A 19,900-nucleotide genomic window follows, 5' to 3' on the forward strand; every position below is an offset into this window, starting at 1 on the left:
AATTCAAAAAGTTATTTTCTTGAGCAAATGATCAGTCCCAATGAGCCATTTATAGGATATCCAGTTGCGTAAAAAGATATTCTTGGACATTTATGTCTTGACTTATGCTGTATTTTTCAAATTCATATTTGAAACTTGGAACAAACGATAGGCTTGAAATGTCTTGACTTTTTTTTTAGCAGATTTCAATGATATTTTGAGTTTGTTATCAATGATCAATGGTTGCTATGTATTGCAGGGATGCACAACTTCCTGGTGTTTGCCAGGAGGACAGACGTGCGTGCCATCTCTCTCGACGTGCCCTACTATGCTGATGTCATGCTGCCCATCAGTGGACTAAAAAATGCCATTGCCATTGATGTGGATGAGAAAAATGGTGAGTTTTTTTACATCAAACTTGTTTATTTAGAACCGTAAACAAACATTGTTATTTAGTGTTTTTCTTTAAACCTACATTGCCAATCTTATGGATCAAGTGTACAAATTATTTTCTTGAGTAAATATTTAGTGGACCATTAAATGATTTAAACAAGTAATCTTGAAATCATGATTATTATTACTTTTGTCCTTTTGTCATGATTATTATCACTTTTGTCAGATGACACAGAATGTACTACAGTCTGTTTGTGGAACTTAGCCCTGCCCTATTTCTATTCTATGTGTACAGGAAAGGTTTATTGGACAGACAGTGTTACAGACAGGATCCAGAGGGCCAACTTTGATGGTACCGAGGTGGAGAATGTGGTGGAGAGTGGGCTGGACACCACAGATGGTCTGGCTGTGGACTCTGTCGGCAGGAAGGTGTACTGGACCGATACCGGTAAGGACCGGATCGAGGTGGCTGATCTGGATGGCAGCAACCGGCTGGTGCTGGTTTGGGAGGGACTGGACAGTCCCAGGGCTATTGCACTCCACTATGATGCAGGGTGAGTTATGCAACTTTGTATTGGATATTGTACTTAAGTATTATTATTTTCTACCACATACATTGTATCTACCATAATATGATTGCATTATTTCTGAACAACATGGCATTTCCAGTCACAGGTTTTCACAATGTACATGTGTGATCATTTGCAGTGTTATTACTTTATAGTATAACATCGCCTATCAAAAAAGTTTTTTAAAAGTTGAATTTTGCTCTGTGAATTTAGTCCAGTGATTTATCCCTTGAACTAATTGAAGGTAACTTGGTTGAAAATTCAATGATTCTGTATAACTGAAATAGGTGTGCATCAGTATGGGGCAACGGTTAGAGCATTGGACCAATATGTCCCGGGTTTGATGCTCACCATGCCTTAACGTTATGCCCTTGGGAAAGGCACTTTACACGACTTTCCCTGGAGGTGGAGTGACACCCACTGAGCCTCTTCGGCTAATCTGTCTAAAAGTGTGCCAAAAACACGCTATGAATTTGGTTGCCAATGTGCCAATATCTAGCACATTTGCCACCAAAAACAGTACAAATAAATGAAAGGGTCCATACAGTTGAAACTGATGACCCCAGGTTGAGTCTGAAAAGTATGTGCAATAACTAACTGCTCCCCCTGTCTTTAGCTACATGTACTGGACTGACTGGGGCAGCACCCCACGTGTGGAGCGAGCCAACATGGACGGCACTGACCGCCAGGTCCTGGTGTCCACCAACCTGGGCTGGCCCAACGGACTGACCATCGACAAGGTCGCAGGCAGACTCATCTGGGCCGATGCCAGGACTGAGGTGGGAGAATGATTTTACTGCAATTCATGATTTGTTAAGTCAAAGTCCAAGTTCCTTAAATTACCAGTGCAATGGCCTAGTGGGTAGAGTGTTCGCCTTGCATACGGTAGGTCGTGAGTTCGATCCCCGGCCAGGTCATATCATCTTAATTTGTTAAGGGTGATTTAATTTTAGCTACTTTAACGATCACTAGTCAGCCGTTAAAATGTCATTATCGCATATATTTGAAGACTAACTTTTGGGACAGTGATGCATATTTGTTCCCACCGTTGCAATCAAACCAGTGAACTGCTCACTTTTCCCCAAACAGCTAAAATTACCAACCGCAATATAAAATGAATTTACAGTAGGTTAGAACTTTGAACCTGACTCATATTGCTGTTATTATTACAAAGTGAAAAACTGTCAGACATATAGGTTTTAGTGTACCAGAAAATGTGTACCCTCATAAGTGTCCCTCTTTAGATTTAAGTTGTTGATGTTCTTTTTTTGTTGTTTGATTCCAGTTGCTTGATGTAACATTGTTTTCATTTTATTCATAATAACATGCAAATATGAGAGAGGAATGCTTCCAAGTGTTGTTGGCTGCCAAGTATTTTGTACCGTACATGTCCTTTTGTATAGTTGGAATGTATGACAGAAGTACATTGTAACTGAATTCATTTGTTCACATCTCTCTGCAGATAATTGAAAGTTCAGACCTGAACGGGAAGAACAGAAACGTGTTGGTGACCTCGGCCCCCCACCCCTATGGGCTGACCCTGATGGGTGCGTACATCTACTGGACGGACTGGCAGACCCGCAGCATCCAACGTGCCCGCAAGGACACCGGGGAGGACCAGATAACCATCCGCGGGAACCTGCCGGGACTCATGGACATCCATGCTGTACAGGCCGACAACTTAGGTAAGGGGTACACTGGAAAGTTCATATTTTGTGTAGGTAGAAGTCATTCTGGTTCAAATTCAAACTCTAACTGCCAACCGAAAAATGTGACTTAGGCCACACCAATTTAATTTCTTGGTTAACGGATTTTTCTTGAAAAATAATGGAGCGGGCGGGCGAAAAAAAAAAAAAAAAAGCATGGAAGGAGGAAGCTTTAGCATTTTGGCTGTTTCAAGTACAAGTGGAGGACATTTCCGGTAACTTCAGGTTTACTTCTTATCTACAATCACAAAGAGGCAAGAAAAATCTTCAAGCCGATACTACTTTGAAAACACAATACTTTATGTTTCTGACATATTCATCTTGCTGGCATTTGCTTCATATTCATTGTCTGCTCCTGGGTATGTCATGTATAAGGCAAAAGGACACGTTCATCCCTGTCACATATACAGAAATAACAAGCAAACCCTCATGTATTACGTTAGGATATAAACTGACAGAAAAATTCTGAATTTTTGAAAAAATTGGGCATAGGTTCCACGCTATGACCCCTTACCGGGGGCCAACGGTGCCATCAAGTTCAACAAGTGGAACAGTATACACAACTCCAAGTCATGTATTTTCTACTTGGAACTTGAGGCAAGTCACAATGGAAAAATGTGGAGAACATTGGGCAAAACCTCCTCACTTTATTAATAAGTATAACTTCTTTCAGGTTGATCATGTTAATTGAGAAAAGAACACATCAGAACCTTTGAAAAAAAGCAGACAGTAGAAACCTGTGCATTTGCTAGTAGAGAATGTAATGAATTTTATAAAGCACTTCACTCATCAAAATCCCTCAACATACACTCAAAAAGTTTTCTCTAAAAACATCCAGCTCTAAGTGTCTAACTCTAAGTGTTATGCATTGGCCCCTTTCAGTCTGAGAAAATGGAATGTTCCATTCCTTCAGCAGCATATTTCGAGCTGCACATTCGATGAAAGTAGAAACTGTATTTGACTTCAAAAACCACATCTGAACGACAAAAAAATAACATGAGCCTTTAAATTTGTACCTAAATATTAATGCCGTCTATTACGCAGTTTTCCAAAAGATCGATACTTTTTTTCATGCTGAAGATATCAATTTTAAAGCCCGTAATCTGCGGTGGAATTTGAAGCTAGTTTCTGTCTAAACAAACAAAATGGCGGTCTTACTGAAGAGGCAGAGCACAGAGCACAGCTATCCTCGTGGTTTTTCTCGGGGTTTCACTGGTTTTCAGACCAAACAACCATCACCAAAGGCTAAACAACATCATACATGGTATTTCTATGGCTAATATTGCTAAAAGGTACCAGCCATTTTTTGACTGGATTGCCGATTTTGTTGAAAAAAAAAAGAGCCGAAAATTTCGTCGGTGGCCACCAAATATATTTTTCGGTCAGCAAAAATTCATCTTTTCTTGGCTGTTTTGGGACTAAAAACACACACCAAATGTGAAACAAAACCCCATACAATATTTTCACATGTGGTAGTGCTACAATGGACCAAGTACTGTTCTGCTGCTTTGCCGATTTTTAGGGGAGAATGTGGCCGGTCATATGGCGGTTAGGTGATAATTTTTCACAGTCTGCTGTTTTTATTTTTATTTTGATTCAGCAAAAAAACGAAGCGGCGAATCCGTTAACCAAGAAAATAAATTGGTGTGGCCTTACCTCAAATTTTCAACTGATCAACTCCAATGTCATTGTCAAGGAATGATTAAGTAATGGGTGGTTATGCTGTCATCAGTTGTTTGGTCAGACAGTGCCAGGCAGTATCTCAAAAAGGGTTTGGTAATGATTTCAGACTAATCGTTACTCATGAATTTTGAATGCCGTACAAGGTGGGGTCCTGACTAGCACAAAGTGTGTGGGAATATACTGGGTAATTTGCTGGCAATTTTGGACCTAGATTAGAGTTTTAGGCAACAGAGGGAGAAAGTAATAAGTAAATTTGTATTGTGTTTTTGTGAAATCTTTATGATGGTGGGAGGACAAATCATTCTATTTTTTCAGTTTTATTCTAAAGCCTAAGGGACTTCAAGCCCATAAAACAAAGGGGCGACAATGTTGAGGGTCTGACATGAGTATTATTTGATGTAGGTACCAACAGGTGTGGTCCCAACAACGGAGGCTGTAGCCACCTGTGTCTGCCCAAACCTAACGGCATCACCTGTGCCTGTCCCACTGGTATCACCCTGAAGGAGGATGGAAGGACATGCCACGATGGTGAGTGGTGTTATTGTACAGTACAGTCAAATTTTTAACAGTCTTCCTGTGTGTATGTGTACATAAAAAAACATTAAAGTTGTTTGATGGAAAATTCATGCAAAAGGGTAACAGCACTTTAGATTGTGAGGCTTGCAGAAGCTTCCTCCTTTGCATCCATTGTGTTTGTCAACAGAACGTATTTGTACTGCATGTTATCGGCAGGAGAGAGCGAGATCTTTGGAACTTCCTGGATTACATGTACTATGGGAGACTAAGTCGTTATAATTGTTACTTGATGTAGCAATTACTGTAAATGCATTTAAGTTCACATGGTTTTGATTTCGCGGTAGGGAGAAAATGGAGTGTTCGCAGTGGTTTTAACTTTGCAAGGCGAAAAAATGTGCAAACATTTCTGTATTTACAGTAATGTTTTCAAGGTTTGCTTTTGTTGCTTGCCCCACAGTCAAAAGTTTCATCTGTACTGTGAGAGGCTTTGTGTGTGTGTCTGTATTATTTTTAACAGTGTGTGAATGGATGAGGTAGTTTGATAGATTTTTTTCACACCACCTCTCTGACACATTTGCAGCTCCAGAGACCATGCTGCTGTTTGCTGCCAGGGGGAGCATCAGGAGGATCTCCCTGGACACAGGCGACCACACCGACGTCATCCTCCCCCTACCTGACATCCAGAACGTCATCGCGTTGGACTTCGATAGCTACGAGGGGAAACTGTACTACACCGATGTGCAGCTGGATAAGATAAGGTACAGACATACATGAGTTAAAAGCTGCTACATGTACTTGATCAGGAAATTGCTAGATGCCCCACAGTTCAAGGAATTGCCTGATACAGTCATCTATAGTCATGGAACCTGTTCTTGTTGAACATGTAAATTGATCAATACATAATATCTTGATTTTGTAGATTCTAGTATCATTCTAGTTCATGCTATATATGTTTATGTAGAGAAGTTACAGCAATTTGTATTTCCAGGAGGGCTAATCTGAATGGAACTGGGATGGAGGACATTGTGTTTCGGGACTTGGTCACAGCTGATGGCATTGCAGTTGACTGGATTGCAAGGTAAGGAAACCGATGTAAAGTTAGAGCAAGTGTCTATATGTTTATTTGCCCTGATTTGTGCTACCAACAACACACAGATAAATGCCCCGAACACTAATCATGATTACAACCTTCAACGTATTGAGACTTCAAAGTCATGGGATTTCATTGATCTTTCTGAATGAAGCCTCAGCAGAAGTTTGTTTTACCCCTCAGAAACCTGTACTGGACAGACACGGGTAAGAACACCATTGATGTGGCCAGACTGGACGGCTCCAGTCGTAAGACTCTCCTGAACAACACCCTGGACGAGCCCAGGGCCATCACACTCTTCCCCAGGAAAGGGTAAGCTTATTCTGCACTTGTACAAGATTGTGCCTACTAGTGTGTTTTCAGTAAGCCAAGTTACCTATTTGAAAGTAGCTTATCTGATTTTAAACAGAAGCCATGTGATCATATTCATAAGGCATTGTTTCATTGGAGTGCAAAGATTTCAAAAGTCTGTTTTAAAAATGTTTGTTGGATTGGAGGTGTGATGTCTCCCCTTATCATAATGGATCTACTGTTGACCAATTGAAATAGAGATCATGTACGGGTAACATAAAACATAAACTATCATTGGCTACAGTGATAAACACATTAAATCCACTGTTCCCACAGGTACCTATTCTGGACTGACTGGGGAGCTTACCCAAGGATCGAGAGAGCCCAGCTTGATGGGACTGAGCGCCGCATCATCGTGGACACGGACCTGGGCTGGCCCAACGGCATCACCATCGACCCCATCAACCGCAGGGTGTACTGGGTCGACGCCCACCTGGACAGGATCGAGACGTCCGACTTCAACGGCAGGAACCGCGTTCAGCTGGTGGAACAAGTGCCGCACCCATTTTCGCTAACAGTGGTGAGTAGCATTATGTGTTAGATATCATAATAAACATTAACTATACAAGTAAGCACAACACTTAACATAGTGTACTTCCAAGCTGCTAATCTGTTATCATAAATGATCAGTATTAGCTGTGATGTTCAATGATCTGTGTTTTCTACCATTGTCCACTTGGCTTTGTCACTTCACTTTCTTGTGCACATAGAATAGGGATCAAATGCATGTACAATTTGACACGGGTGAATTAGGCACTACTGCATATATTAACGACCCAGCATGTTGTTTATGATAAATTTCCTTAAACACTGTATTTGCTGATGGTCTAATTTTTCCATTCCAAGTCTCTCGAACATTTGTAAAAGGAAGAAGGTAAGGATGCATTGAAATCAAATATTGTCCAGTATTCTTGAATCACTGATTCTGCTTTTAAATTTCCAGATGAATTTCATAAAGAAGTGTACCTGAAAGCAACATTAATTTTCGCAAGATACCTAGTGCACATATAGGCAAGATTAGATCACTTAAAAGTAATAATCTTCAGGTGGCTCTTAATGAAAAGATCTGCTGCTAACTTTTGATGTTTATAGTTTTAGGGACACAGTGGACTTGAATAAAAGCAAACAGAAAGTGTATGTATGTCAAGATGTCAGTCATAACAAAGTGCATAACATAATAGGACTGGTCAAGATTAAATCTGCTTATAAGCTGTCCTGTATTTTGATGGTTGTCCTCTTCTCTTCCTGCAGTTTGATGGCTATGTGTACTGGACAGACTGGCAGACTCGCTCCATCATGAGAGCTGACAAGGAGACTGGGCAGAATGTGGAGACCATACAGGGGAACATCGAGGGGCTCATGGACATACAGATGGTCTCTAGTCTCAGACAGACAGGTGGGGCTGTTTGATTGCTATTCACCATCTTTACTGTAAGTCATATTTTCTTGATAAAGGCCCGCACCCCAATTAAAGTAAAGGATTGACAGGTTTGCCTATTGCGAGTGCTGCCTTAATTAATGGTGAAAGAAGGTAATTACAAACTTGATAGACAAATTGGCGATCCTGGTCATTTAAGCCCTAAGTCACAATGAGATTGAAAGAGAAATTAATCCAACCTGAATCTGTTTTCCAGGAACAAACCCATGTGCAATAGACAACGGTGGGTGCAGCCACTTGTGTTTGGCCAGGACTCAGGGATACGTGTGTGCCTGCCCCAACATCCCAGGCCCCAGACCTTGTTCTACAGGTAGGTGTTGTACTGAAACTACAGGCATGTTTCCTGAGTCCATTCTGTTTGTTTTCATGCCAAATTGATGGTTAGCTATAAATGATGATGACTTACGGCCACCGATGCATAACCAAAAGAATCTATTATGTACAATGTCACCAAATTGATTTTATTTCTACTTTTGAATATATTTATATCTGTATCATGATCAGTATATATAGCCGGTGTTACTGCCCATCAGCGCAACACACCAGCTCGCAACTAGTTATATTACACGACCTGTCACACCTAACTTTTGCACATCTAGCTGCAACCAAATATGTGTGATGAAATGAACAAGTGTTAACAAGAAAAGAGTAGGTCATTTGGAAGCAATGATTGTTAAGTAATGATTTAGCGTCATTTGTAGTAAACCTCTGTTATTTTCAGGCCAGTGATTTTGAATCAGACTTAACCATAGATCATGATGTCTCTTTCACATCCCACAGTTCCAGGTGTCCCTGCCTTACCTCATACCCAGGCGACAGTTACAGTATCCATGATGCCCGATGGAGGAGCACAGACACAAGACAACAGAATACCCGAGGGGACTGGGGAACCAAGTGTAGAGTGAGTCACCAATCATTCTGTTTCTTCAATAATTATCTTCTTGTGTTATCCTTTCTTACAGAACTTTTTTGATGTTGATAAAAAACATTATTTTAATGGATGACATTCATTTAATCTCATGCAAATTTAAGATCAAGATGCATGTCTACTGTTTTGTGCTTCTGTATGGTCAATGTTTTAGTTAAGGATTCATCTAAAGAGTGCTGATCATCCACTATTGCAATTGTGTTGTTATGTTTCTTATGCTTAATGTTGATACTACTGTCTTATACTCTCAGATGTGATAACAGAATAGGAGGAGACTGCCAAGCTGAAAAGTCAGCAAGCAGAGCAGAAGGTTGGTTTATCAATATCATTTACGGTATTTATCTTTTTTACCAGGGAGAAATTGACTTTATCAGTTTATGTAATTACTACATGACTGTACTTTCAACATTCTGTTTCAAGGATACCTAACTCTTCTATTCAGATGCCGTTTGTTTTTGCTACATTTGTTACATGTAACTTGGTATGTTTTTGACAACTGCTAAAGTTTTTTTTCATAAATGATGTGTTGTCCTGTACCTTAGACGGTGGTATCCACCCAGCGTACATAGTACTGGGCATCGTGCTACTGCTGGTGATCGTTGCAGTGTGCATCCTGGCTGTCTTCTTATGGAGGTATGTGGTAACAGAAATGAATAGACAGAAAAAAGCATATAATGCAGATTGTTGTGATATGGACATGATGGATTCCTTTCTTCCTTGAAATTTGAACAAAAGACTTTAAACTATGACCTAAAAATATATTACCAACACTTTTACTCTTTGTATAGTTTAGCAGCTCCCTGCATTTTGCTTTTGACACAGTCATAAATCTGTAGTAGATTTTTCCACTATCTTGCCCCCTTTGGTCTTTGTCTGCGTTCTTGGCTGCTGTTGTTGACTCTACTCAGTGTCTCCCCCATGATTTTGACATCACAGAAAGCAAGCAAAAAGTTGGATTATGAAAAAATGTTCTTAACCTGAAACCCTAACCTAATCCTATATTTTGTATTGAAGCAATATCTAAGTTTCCTAATAAGGAGTTATAGGCAGAAGATGTGAAATATTTCATGTACAACTTTTCCCCAGAAGACGGAAAAGGCGGCAGGCAGCCAGCGACAGCACCATGACCTTCAGTAACCCTGTGGTGTACAGAGCAGGGAACGACGCCATCGTCTCCATCGAGAGAAGAGACAGAAGATGGCTGTACAATAAAAAGGAGGTCAGTGTTACATAGTGGTAACTTGTGCTCTCTAGAGGCAGCATCTAGTGATGTTTAATGTTTTTTTAACTGTGACTTATGACCAGGTTGTCCGACCCTCTATCTCGTGACAATATAACTAAATAGCATATTTCAGGTTCCTTGGTTATTTCAGTCCCAACACAGGGCTTCTGGGGAGTTGGTCATCATGTGGCATCTTAGGTTGTGTCAAGAAGTACCAAGTCTGATATAGCTGTCAAAGTACATGGTGTGTTTTATGTTTTACTGTTTTCTCTGTAGGATCAGTTAAGAAACCCACTTATACTAGCTGAAGACAGTGGGGAGGAGCCTGCGTCCAAACTAAGTAGAGTTAGTCTTGTGAGGGTAAGAAAAATTACAGTCAGTGGTGTAGGGTTGAAGGAAGGGGGAAGGTGGCTTGACACTGAGAAAAAAAACAAAGCAGCTGACAAATATTCTGTGGTACATCTCTCTTTCAACAGCTTGTCTTTGATTCCCACGATACTGCTTTGCCAGGGGGTCAGGAGGGTGTAGATTTCAAATAACTGGTTCTCCGTGTGATCAAGTTTGGCTGTCATTTTCTCTGCCTGATCTTGTGTTCTTGATATAGTTCTACCAAGGAGCCCTTACTGTTTTTATGTGGTACTGTTTTTTGTGATTATGAATGAATGGTTATGTATCTTAACCTGTTTTGTATCCCCCAGGACCGAGTGACGAACCCCCTCCTGAACCCGCAGCCCAAGCTGAACAACCTGGCAGCAGCCGAGGCGGCGTCCAAGCTCCTGGACAAGGAGGCCTACACCAAGGAGGACCCCTGGCAGAAAGGCAACCTGTACGTCGACCTTCCGCCCAAGGACCTCCGAGACGACGACGTCACCGAAAAAATGCTGGCCCACGGGGCCGAAGCAGACGATGTCTGCTGTGGGTCCATAGAGAGCGATGTATGAGCTGGAGGTCGGAGGTCATAATGAGAGTGATACCTACCTGCAGCCAAGGTTGTATATGATAATATGGTACCTCCACGTAACAAGCAGGTACAGCCAGACTCCCTCCCACTTGTAAATAGCGACTGTAAGTTGTCTTGTACATTTTGATCCTGGGAGGGAGATGGCCCCTTCTGTACTCCTGTATGGCCTCTAAGAGGATGAGACTACGGGGTGCTGGACGTTGTAATAAGACTACTGATTGTTTGATGTACAGAAATGGAGTGTTTATGGTACGTGCAATTGGTATTGTGCAGAGTAACGGGCCGTTCTTCTGGTTGGCGCTCGACAGCGAAGATGGGCACAGGGGTAAGACAAGTCCCTTGATTTATTTCCGAGCTGTGCCTTAGAGAGGTCCGCCATTACTGTGAGAGAATGAGCCACTATCTGGCTATGTACTTAACATAGGCTCCAGGCAAAAGCAGGGCCATGGTTATGTTGAACAGTATTAAATCACAAACCAAACCAAACACTAACTCACAACTTGAACTGCCTTAACATGCACTCAATTAGATTTATGTAGTTGTTAGAACAATGAATTGTGAAGGAGAAAGCAAGTGGATGTCAGAAACTAGAAGAGGTTGACTGTTCTCCTTTATTTGGATGCTGTCAAGTCAACAGTCTTAGACATGTGGCAGGAATAAGGAATGTGGCATGTTATTCCTAGACATAGGGTGGTCCCGTCAGCCACAGATGCAAATGGAGGCATGGAAGTCCATGTGAAAACTGCAAAGTGATACCTCCATTTAGAACTGCAGTATGAGACCTATAAGTATCAAAAGGTCATTGCAGTAACGTAGCCAGTAACAAGTTGTAGGGCAAAATACATTTGCATACTACACTTTCAATATATTTATATTCTTGTACACACAACATTTAGTTTGGTGTACTCTAAGATGAGAAACCTCATTCAACATAGAAGAGTTCACTCTGATGAGCCCGTGTTGAGGAAATGTTCATACTTTATAATTACTAACATATATTTATTTGTATCATGCACCACTTGAGAGAAATTCCTGTTGCAACACGTGACATACTAATTTTTGTTGATGTAATTCTGTCAGGTGTATCACTTATCCTCACAGTGAGAAGATTTTGTACCCATGCAAGACTTACAACAGCAGAGGTTGCTTGTTGAATCATGAAATCCTGGGAAAATATCTGATAAGAGTTCGCCAGTTGTTTCCAAGCGTGGTAGACTGTTTACTTTGACAGATTTCTGAGAGCAGTCAAACAGTTCAAACCTACTACAGGCATGTATCAGGGAACGTTTACGGTTGGTAACAAAAGTATTTGAAAGTATTATCTTGAATCGTATAGCTTTGATTAACTCCTACAACAATAGGCCTGCCTCATTTTCAAGGCAGTCTTCTGGTTGGTCATTTCTCCGGTATCACACTGCCATATATATCACTTTAGTGGACAATTAGTTACATTGTATATGAAAAAATACCTCTCGTTTGTTGTTGATAGTTCGACACTGCAGTAAGATCTAGTTGAAATGCTGATATTTGTTGTGTCGAATCAAGCCAAGCTGATATCTTCTCAACAGTATGATTGAGAACAGGTAATGTGATAACGCTTAGGTGCTGTTATTTCTTTATTACACATGGGATGTATCTTATCTTCGTACTCCACAGAAGCCAGACAAGTTCGTAAAGATAACTCAATATCAAATTTTGTAGAGCACATCTTTACCTATCCACACACTGTGAGCTTACCCTTACATTTAATTTGCAGTAATGTCAGTAAGAGACAGCAGGGAGACAGATAAATCAGTGTTTACGGAAATTTGATTTACTACATTTACTTATTGTGTAAGTTTTGCACATAGACTTGTAATGAACGTATGTGTCCTTGTTGTACAGATATTAATGATTTATTTTTCTATATGGATGTTGTAACGTGACTGATAACTGTGAGAGAGAAAAAGACGCTGTTGGCTTGTGCTTTAGAAGAGCCTTTCGAACCAGGGCCACTAAATTTGTGAAAACATCAAGATACAGTACATGTTGACAATATCACAGCAAAGTAATATTTCAAAAATGAAAGTGCCCATAATCCTTAATGTTTCCAGGCTCCCACTTTCTTTTCAAAAGTTGTCATTCATTCTCTAATATGGCCATGCACACTGGTCTATTTGCTATTAGTATTTTTGAGGAAGTGTAAACAAAAGCTGTCTCATAGAAATTTGTGACATTTTTGTACGTGTCCTTAAGAAAGAGTTGAAACTAAGGGTTATAAAGCTATATTTTGCAACATTGCATCAATGACTGGAAAACCAGGGTTGCCCTTGTCACTCTTTAGATTATTAGTATTACTAAGTATGATATTTATATATTACAGCCCAGTCTGAAGATACTGACGTAGCCATTATTTGTACCTCGCCGTTAAGTTATATCGTTTCCAGTTCTAACATATTTTGTATATTATTAACCATGAAAATGAGAATTCAATGACACACAAGCTTTGATTTTGAAACTGTATTGTCCAAGCTTTGTAGTTTTTTGTTAAGATATTTTACAGTTGTATAAAGTGTGTAAAAAGTCATGGCAGTTGGCACTTCAATGTAACAATTGTTCTAGTAATTATTGACAAGCTCCTTGGCAAAAGGGATTTTGCTCCAGAACACACTCTGTGCAAGTGTGCATTTCTTTACACTTCATGCTAAGAGGCAGAGTGTCTTGCAAGATATTACATTAATCAAATTGTAGTTCATTCATTGCTACTTTGTTTTCCTCATTCGGAATTATTGATGTATGTAAATGTTGTAGTTTTTGTGACATGACATTAGCTTTTGTAAAACTTAAACTGGCATATTATCCGACGCTGTATGATTTGTTTTGACCAAGAATGTGCAATATTTGTATCACTACTAATTCATGATTTTCAGTAAACTGGTCTACACTTAACATGTGGTCTTGTTCACTGTATTTCCATGTTTGCTGTGTTTTTGTTCTTTGTGATACACAATAAGTTATCCCTAAACAGGGTTTTCAATATGGGATAGGACCAACCTCAAAGTTGCCAGTCCTTACTGCATATTATGTACATTAATTATTGGAAACTGGATACCGGCTGGTATGTTAATAAAGCTTGGAAGATTCAAAAGTTGAGGGAAAGCAATATTGCATACTGAACAATGAAGATGGCACAGTTGTAGTGTCATAAATCTCAATACAAAAATCAATGCTTGATTTGTTATTTGGCCCTGCATGGTGTGTAGTATAGGTTCTGTGTCAGAAATATTGCTAGGAGGGGTCACTTTTTGTGGATAACACTAAATGTAATTCCTATTGGAATTCATTTAAGGTTTCTTCTTTTGTATCAAAGTTAAACTGAATGACTTCTTCCATCACAAATGAAAAAAGTGAAGATTTCATCTTGATTCTGCACTAAAGAAACAGCTTTAAAAACCAAGAACAAAATTTTATCAAAACTGCACACTTAATGATATACACACAATCTGTTATTGGCCACATTTGACAAATTTCCACAATTTAAGCACATATCAAATGATTTGAAATGTCAGTAACAATTTCTGTGATTTACTTCAATGTAGAATAGCTGCGCATATTTTGAGGTAAACGTTGAATCTTAAACGTCCTCAGTAGACTTCACAGTTCCTGGAGGTGTACTGTGTACAGATGCCGTCCCTGGTCACCTCCGAGAAGTTTGACCGTGAGGTCAGCCCCGCCCCCTCTGCCAGGTTTCTCAGGTTACAATAGTTGGTTCCAAAGTCCAGGTACGCGTACCACACCCGCGAGGTAGAGAACGCCTGGAAAACAACATTGTTTTTCTTACGTAAAACCTTACACCAAATGTCATTGGAAGGCATTTTCAAGGAAGGAATGCATCATTATATCATTTTACTTGTTCAAAGAGTACAGCTAAACCTGTACTGATAAGACCTGTAGTCTAGTAACCACCTGTACATAAAGATCACCTGGCCATTGTGGTAACTTTTTGGTGATCCCTTAGATTGTTTTTCCTATCAACCGAAACATTCAGAATCCTGACTACATGACTTTATAAACAAAAGTAGTGGCTACCTGTAAGTTTGACTATATCTGATGGCCAATGCCCTATTTACAATCAACTAGCACTGCAGTAATGTTTAAAATGCTGCACAGCACCATATGTTATGACAGAATAATGCAGGATTACTCAAACTCAGCATAAAACGGAAACAGATTTGTTTTACTATTATACCCTGTATTAGAGCAAGCTTTCAATAGATAATGTGTCAAGTATTACTGATTACATGTATAACATTATGTATCATCAAGCAGGTTTCAAACAAGACTGCATGGGTGTCTAACCTTGACATTGCATGTAGTTGTCGAGTCCTGGGGGTCAGTGAAAGTGAAGGTCATGTCATCAATGTAACCTGCTACAGGTGTGGTGTGGGTCCCCTTCAGCTCTGTACTGGACGAACTGATAAACTGCAAAAATAAAGGGGAATGTTTAAATACATGTACTCTACTAACTAGTTAGCAGATTAGATAAATTTTCAAGCTCTCAAACATGTAATCTGAATTGTTTTTCATGTAAGAAGAGATATCGTCATTTGACATAAATTTAATATTGACATAAAAGTACATTTCACACATATAAAACAAAACAAAGTAGCTCTTCTAGAGTCCTGCTTCAATTCATATAGATTTGACACAAACGGCATGTACTGTATACATATGGGATAAATATGTTAAAGATGCGTACCGTGTACAGACACTTCTGTCCCCCATCCATACAGTTGTTCCTGGATGTCCACATCTCCATCTGGTTTATCAGACTAGTGTTTACAGACGAACAGTTCTGGCTGAAAACCCTTGGGGGAAAAGGAATTATTGCAGCTTTCAATATGTTGGCAATCTATTATAGTTCCTCAAGTACAGAAGGGAAACTTTTATTCTACGTTGATGCTACTGCAGCACTGGACTGTACAAAGACATAACAGCAGGTAAGGAATACATAACGATTGTTCCTCTCCTGTAGAAGATGTAAATAACATGCATATCAAATGTGAATGCAAGTAATATCATGTTGAATATATCACCTGTTTTTGCTTTTAGGACTAAAATTGTTGACTCCATGTCTAGAATAGTGTGAAACTTATGTAACACCAATGGAGATCCTAATACAGATATTATACGAGCAACCATACGAGTCCTTTAGATTGGGCTACCTTCCTTATATTTTCCAAACAAAATCAAACATGATTTTAAAAGGCCAAGAGGTTACTGTTATATTTGCATGGCTATCCTCACCAGTTGATGTTACAGGAGGCGTGGATGGGGTAACCGAAGCCGAAGTAAACAGCTAACAGCACCACAAACACCAGGACAACTGTGACCGCAGTGGCAATGGAACAACATTTACAGGTGCAACATCTGAAACAAACAAACAAACAAACAAAGTATATTACAGCTGCATGGCAAGCAGCAAATTTCAGGGTCTGGGGATTATCTTCAAAGTTGTACATAATTTCCCTTTAGGCTCATGTCAAACGCAAGCCTCTGTAAATATATACTAATCGTAAAATACTCGTTTTATAATAAACGTAAAAGTGAACTTATTGTATACAATCCTAAAATTTCACTATTCGCCTCATTCAAGCAAAGGATGACAGTAACCTTTAGTATTATATTCAGAAGTCCTTACCTGCAACACCGTCTACTTCTTGCCTTATTCTGCTGACTTCCATCACTGCCCTCACTGTTAGGCATCCCGTCAAATGATTTATTCCTAAACATAGTCTGTCAAGCGTTCTCTAGTACCTACATGTACGCATGTTTCTAAACTGAGGTGTTGCAAAATACAGCGGGGTCAGAGGGTCAAATGTTACGGTTGATTATACTTCCGCATCACGGGCGTCCTCTTGCGGTATTGTGTAAATTGCAGAGATTAGTTCACGGGGTTGAATAAAAAGCATATACATGTATATAATAGGAACAGACACAGCATATCAAGAAAGGGAAAGCGTGATAAGTATCAATTCAATTTTATTTGATTTTGCTCTTTTTTATTCGTACAGGGAGATGACAGGCATTGAGGGTGAATAGACTGATGGTCACTTATGTGGTGGCCAAAGCATGTTTAATTTTTCTTATTGACTGGAAACCACCCGGAGCCTGCGTTGCCCTAGGTTGTCCCCGTATCAGCCACGGATGCAGGAAAACCCGGTCGGGCCATCCTCTCTGCAGTTCCAACCAGCACCGCAAGGGAAATCACCACAGTAAGAGCTCTTTCTTTGCGCAGTAGGTACTGTAGTGGAACATGTAACGTAAGGTCAGTGGTACAAATTATGACTGCGAAAGTTAGTATCACCTTTGTCCTTGCTCTACACTGACCCTTCATGTAAATATTTCAATGATACTACTTTGCAAGAGACAGTATCTATCAGCAAAAAGTTACGTCAAAATTCGTTTTTGGATGAATGTGCAGAAGTCATCACCTTACCGTTACAGTGAGCTGCTGGCCAGTACGTGAAGGCGGCGATGCAGGGCCAGTCAAACGGGCACGGGTTCGGATCGCAGGGGTCAAATACTGGGAGAACAGAAGCCCACTGGTCACTCAAAACAGCTTTTCTAAATTAAGCAATAATCTTAAGTTGTTCTGATTCTGAACTACGGGGATAGTTGAAGGTTCAGGAGGCTTAGTTGCAGTGAACTAGAAAATAGAAATAAAACGAACAATCAAACAAGAGAGAAGTCAATTTCAGACAATGAGATAAATTGAATGTCAGATAGACATGTTAGCCCACTTACCAGTTTCACATACATGCCCCACAAAGCCGTAGGGACAGACACAGTGGAAGATCTGGCCTTGATTATGCGAGTGACAGGTCCCGCCATTTTGACAAGGATCCGATTCGCAAACGTCAATGACTGCGAAAGCGGTTGGATAAATCCATTTGTTAGATATCTTAATTTCCATGAAATGAGCATTACGATTATTCACCAAATATGACAATAACAAATATGACAATTTTACAAATGCTAACTGTTGGGATAAAACCTTAGCCTCTACCAGGCCCCGCGGATGGCTGGAAAAATAGTAGAAATTGCCCAAATAGAGTGAATATAGTATGCTAAGAGTCGGCTACGGAGAGAGGGTCCGTAAATCTGCCATCCAAGTGAAAACCTGGCAAATATTCTCCCTATAGCCGGCGTAGTTAGTCTGGTAGAGACTAATAAAACCTCACAATTATTGTTATCAAGATTAAGAACAGAGCTTTTTAGAATGATTTTTTTAAATTTGACTGGGCGAATTTGTGAAACATATCTAGTCTTTTTGTACGGTAGAAGGTAAAATCAAACAACAATATCCCAGAAACAAAATAGAAGCAATGAAGCGGATGTAGAAACGGTCACCAGTACATGGCTCAGTAACCATCATCTTGCGCAGCCACCAGTTTAATTGGACAAGAATTGTATTATGACGAATACCGCAGTGTAAAGTAGTTTCTCACATGTTTCATCGTAGTTGCTGTAGTGACAACTGTAGCCGTACAGACGGTCCTCGCACGTCCCGCCTGGCTGGCAAGGACTGCTCGCACAGTTGTCAAAATCTGTCGAGAAAGACCAGAAACAGAGACTTTACAGTCTTGTAAATTGACCCACTTTCTAACGTGTGCGCTAGACTGTCATTTGATTCACTGCAGAACGCCGAAGGCATTGGTCCATGATGGAACAGATAATGGTAAACCTGTTGTTCTTTGTATGCACAATTCGACAAAATTGATAGATGAACGTTACTTAAGAACAGAAATATTCTATCACTGCCCACAGTATCAATGTATATAGCGGTATCCATACAACTTACTGAAATGGTTATTTGCTTTAGTTATTGATTTTTTCCTACCACCGACCTAAGTCGTGTGTCGACATTTTGTGAGGGATTGGCGGTGCAGCTACCTGTACACAGGGCGAACTTGTCGTTGAAGTTTTCCCCGTTCAGTCCATACGTGGTGGTGTCGTAGTCAGTACCCCACGCACTGTCGCCATAGGCACGGTACGGGTAGTACACAAAGATGTCATCCAGTGGCCGGCAGCTGGCTCCGTGGTCAGGTGAGGCTCCACACAGCGCGTTCGCGAGGACGAACGGAGTGCGACACTCGCCATCCACGGCGTTGTAACTGACGCAGACGGAGGTCCAGTGGACGCCTGACTGACACGCGTCGTTGGAGTAGTAGCAGGGGAAGCTCATCCCCGCAGCCTCACACGTGGCCTTGACGTTGGTATTGGTCATCGCGCCTGTCGCGCGAATTCTATAAAAAGCCAGATCGCCTTGACTGACCACATACTGCTGGCCTTGTGAGGAAACACACGAAATTTTCAGAATAACGCTATTTGGACAGAATAATATGGGGTAGATTGCCACCTGTTAGGAACAGTAATTGTCGGTTGATCTTTCTGCAGAACTTTTAGCGGACGTATATAGCACAGACTGTGGACATTATTGCCTTTCAGCTATGTTCCTATACGTCCTTTCCAATGAAATGAACAGTTCTTCAGATATACAGAAACAGTTTTAAGGTCCGAGCATTGTAAAGCTATGTTCCCAAATCATAAAGAGTAAAGGTTTTACAGTTCTGTAGTAGTGTTATCGATGGCAGCCTCAGTTAACTTGCAAAGTTTTGACGCCCTCGCGGTCCCTTTCAATCTTTTCCGACGCGTGACAATATTCATGTAGTACCTACCTTGTGACAAGGCCACGGCCTCGATCATACAAGTAATAAACAACAGGATCTTCGCCATCCTCCTCGCCAGTTTAGACCAGACTACCTTCTGTAACTTTCTAAAAATACAAAGTCACGTCTGTCATCCATGGGAACCCCACAGCTGCCCTACCGGCTAGACACTTGAGATGGAAGGCTCTTTCTGACGTAGAGCTGGTGTGGGTCACAGAGGGCAGAGGACGTCCTTCTTTGATAGTTCGTATTTATAGAAATGACCCTGTTGGCAATATTCTACAGTCTTGATAACAGACGTTTGATATTCCGCATAGAGACGAATTTAGTTGAGTTCGCATCGATTGAAACTT

The 19,900-nt window shown here is 40.5% G+C and overlaps 3 protein-coding genes across 6 annotated transcripts in view; 1 reads left to right on the top strand and 2 right to left on the bottom strand.

Moving 5' to 3' along the window:
• LOC136430132 (low-density lipoprotein receptor-related protein 4-like) overlaps positions 1-13,764 on the top strand; it is a 67,496-nt gene extending 53,732 nt beyond the window's left edge. For 2 of the 4 annotated variants that reach the window (XM_066420449.1, XM_066420451.1), the window contains 17 exons: positions 239-376; positions 668-926; positions 1,558-1,720; positions 2,404-2,626; positions 4,733-4,858; positions 5,427-5,604; positions 5,835-5,924; positions 6,120-6,248; positions 6,564-6,807; positions 7,539-7,683; positions 7,922-8,035; positions 8,506-8,626; positions 8,905-8,963; positions 9,196-9,286; positions 9,740-9,872; positions 10,152-10,235; positions 10,574-13,764. In XM_066420449.1, coding sequence (XP_066276546.1) covers positions 239-376; positions 668-926; positions 1,558-1,720; positions 2,404-2,626; positions 4,733-4,858; positions 5,427-5,604; positions 5,835-5,924; positions 6,120-6,248; positions 6,564-6,807; positions 7,539-7,683; positions 7,922-8,035; positions 8,506-8,626; positions 8,905-8,963; positions 9,196-9,286; positions 9,740-9,872; positions 10,152-10,235; positions 10,574-10,816 — 2,540 coding nt within the window. In that variant the 3' untranslated portion in view covers positions 10,817-13,764. The remainder of the gene's footprint in view (positions 1-238; positions 377-667; positions 927-1,557; positions 1,721-2,403; positions 2,627-4,732; positions 4,859-5,426; positions 5,605-5,834; positions 5,925-6,119; positions 6,249-6,563; positions 6,808-7,538; positions 7,684-7,921; positions 8,036-8,505; positions 8,627-8,904; positions 8,964-9,195; positions 9,287-9,739; positions 9,873-10,151; positions 10,236-10,573) is intronic. The other 2 variants (XM_066420450.1, XM_066420452.1) reach the window with 2 other exon arrangements.
• Positions 12,909-16,721, bottom strand: LOC136430134 (uncharacterized). The gene is made up of 5 exons (XM_066420455.1): positions 16,517-16,721; positions 16,123-16,245; positions 15,575-15,683; positions 15,175-15,297; positions 12,909-14,630 (listed from the first exon to the last, which is right to left on the bottom strand). Exons 1-5 carry the CDS (start codon positions 16,606-16,608, stop codon positions 14,460-14,462), a joined length of 618 nt encoding a protein of 205 aa, XP_066276552.1. The 5' UTR covers positions 16,609-16,721; the 3' UTR covers positions 12,909-14,459.
• Positions 16,722-16,840: 119 nt separating this feature from the next.
• Positions 16,841-19,722, bottom strand: LOC136430133 (delta-like protein 4). The gene is made up of 6 exons (XM_066420454.1): positions 19,557-19,722; positions 18,772-19,167; positions 18,327-18,425; positions 17,623-17,742; positions 17,315-17,401; positions 16,841-17,119 (listed from the first exon to the last, which is right to left on the bottom strand). Exons 1-6 carry the CDS (start codon positions 19,612-19,614, stop codon positions 17,013-17,015), a joined length of 867 nt encoding a protein of 288 aa, XP_066276551.1. The 5' UTR covers positions 19,615-19,722; the 3' UTR covers positions 16,841-17,012.
• Positions 19,723-19,900: the final 178 nt, after the last annotated feature.

Source organism: Branchiostoma lanceolatum, chromosome 3 (assembly GCF_035083965.1).
Source record: "Branchiostoma lanceolatum isolate klBraLanc5 chromosome 3, klBraLanc5.hap2, whole genome shotgun sequence".
In the NCBI taxonomy this organism is placed as follows: Eukaryota; Metazoa; Chordata; class Leptocardii; order Amphioxiformes; family Branchiostomatidae; genus Branchiostoma; species Branchiostoma lanceolatum.

Bases quoted from the DNA above. Each gene is read 5' to 3' on its own strand.
- LOC136430133 (XM_066420454.1), bottom strand. From the start codon at position 19,614: ATGGCGAAGATCCTGTTGTTTATTACTTGTATGATCGAGGCCGTGGCC. The intron at 19,168-19,556 runs GTAGGTACTACA...TTTCCTCACAAG, and splicing joins GGCCGTGGCCTTGTCACAAG to GCCAGCAGTATGTGGTCAGT. The intron at 17,743-18,326 runs GTGAGAAACTAC...CCGCTTTCGCAG, and splicing joins CAGCAACTACGATGAAACAT to TCATTGACGTTTGCGAATCG.
- LOC136430134 (XM_066420455.1), bottom strand. From the start codon at position 16,608: ATGTTTAGGAATAAATCATTTGACGGGATGCCTAACAGTGAGGGCAGT. The intron at 15,298-15,574 runs GTACGCATCTTT...TTATTTTTGCAG, and splicing joins GACAGAAGTGTCTGTACACG to TTTATCAGTTCGTCCAGTAC. The intron at 14,631-15,174 runs GTTAGACACCCA...GTTGTTTTCCAG, and splicing joins CAACTACATGCAATGTCAAG to GCGTTCTCTACCTCGCGGGT.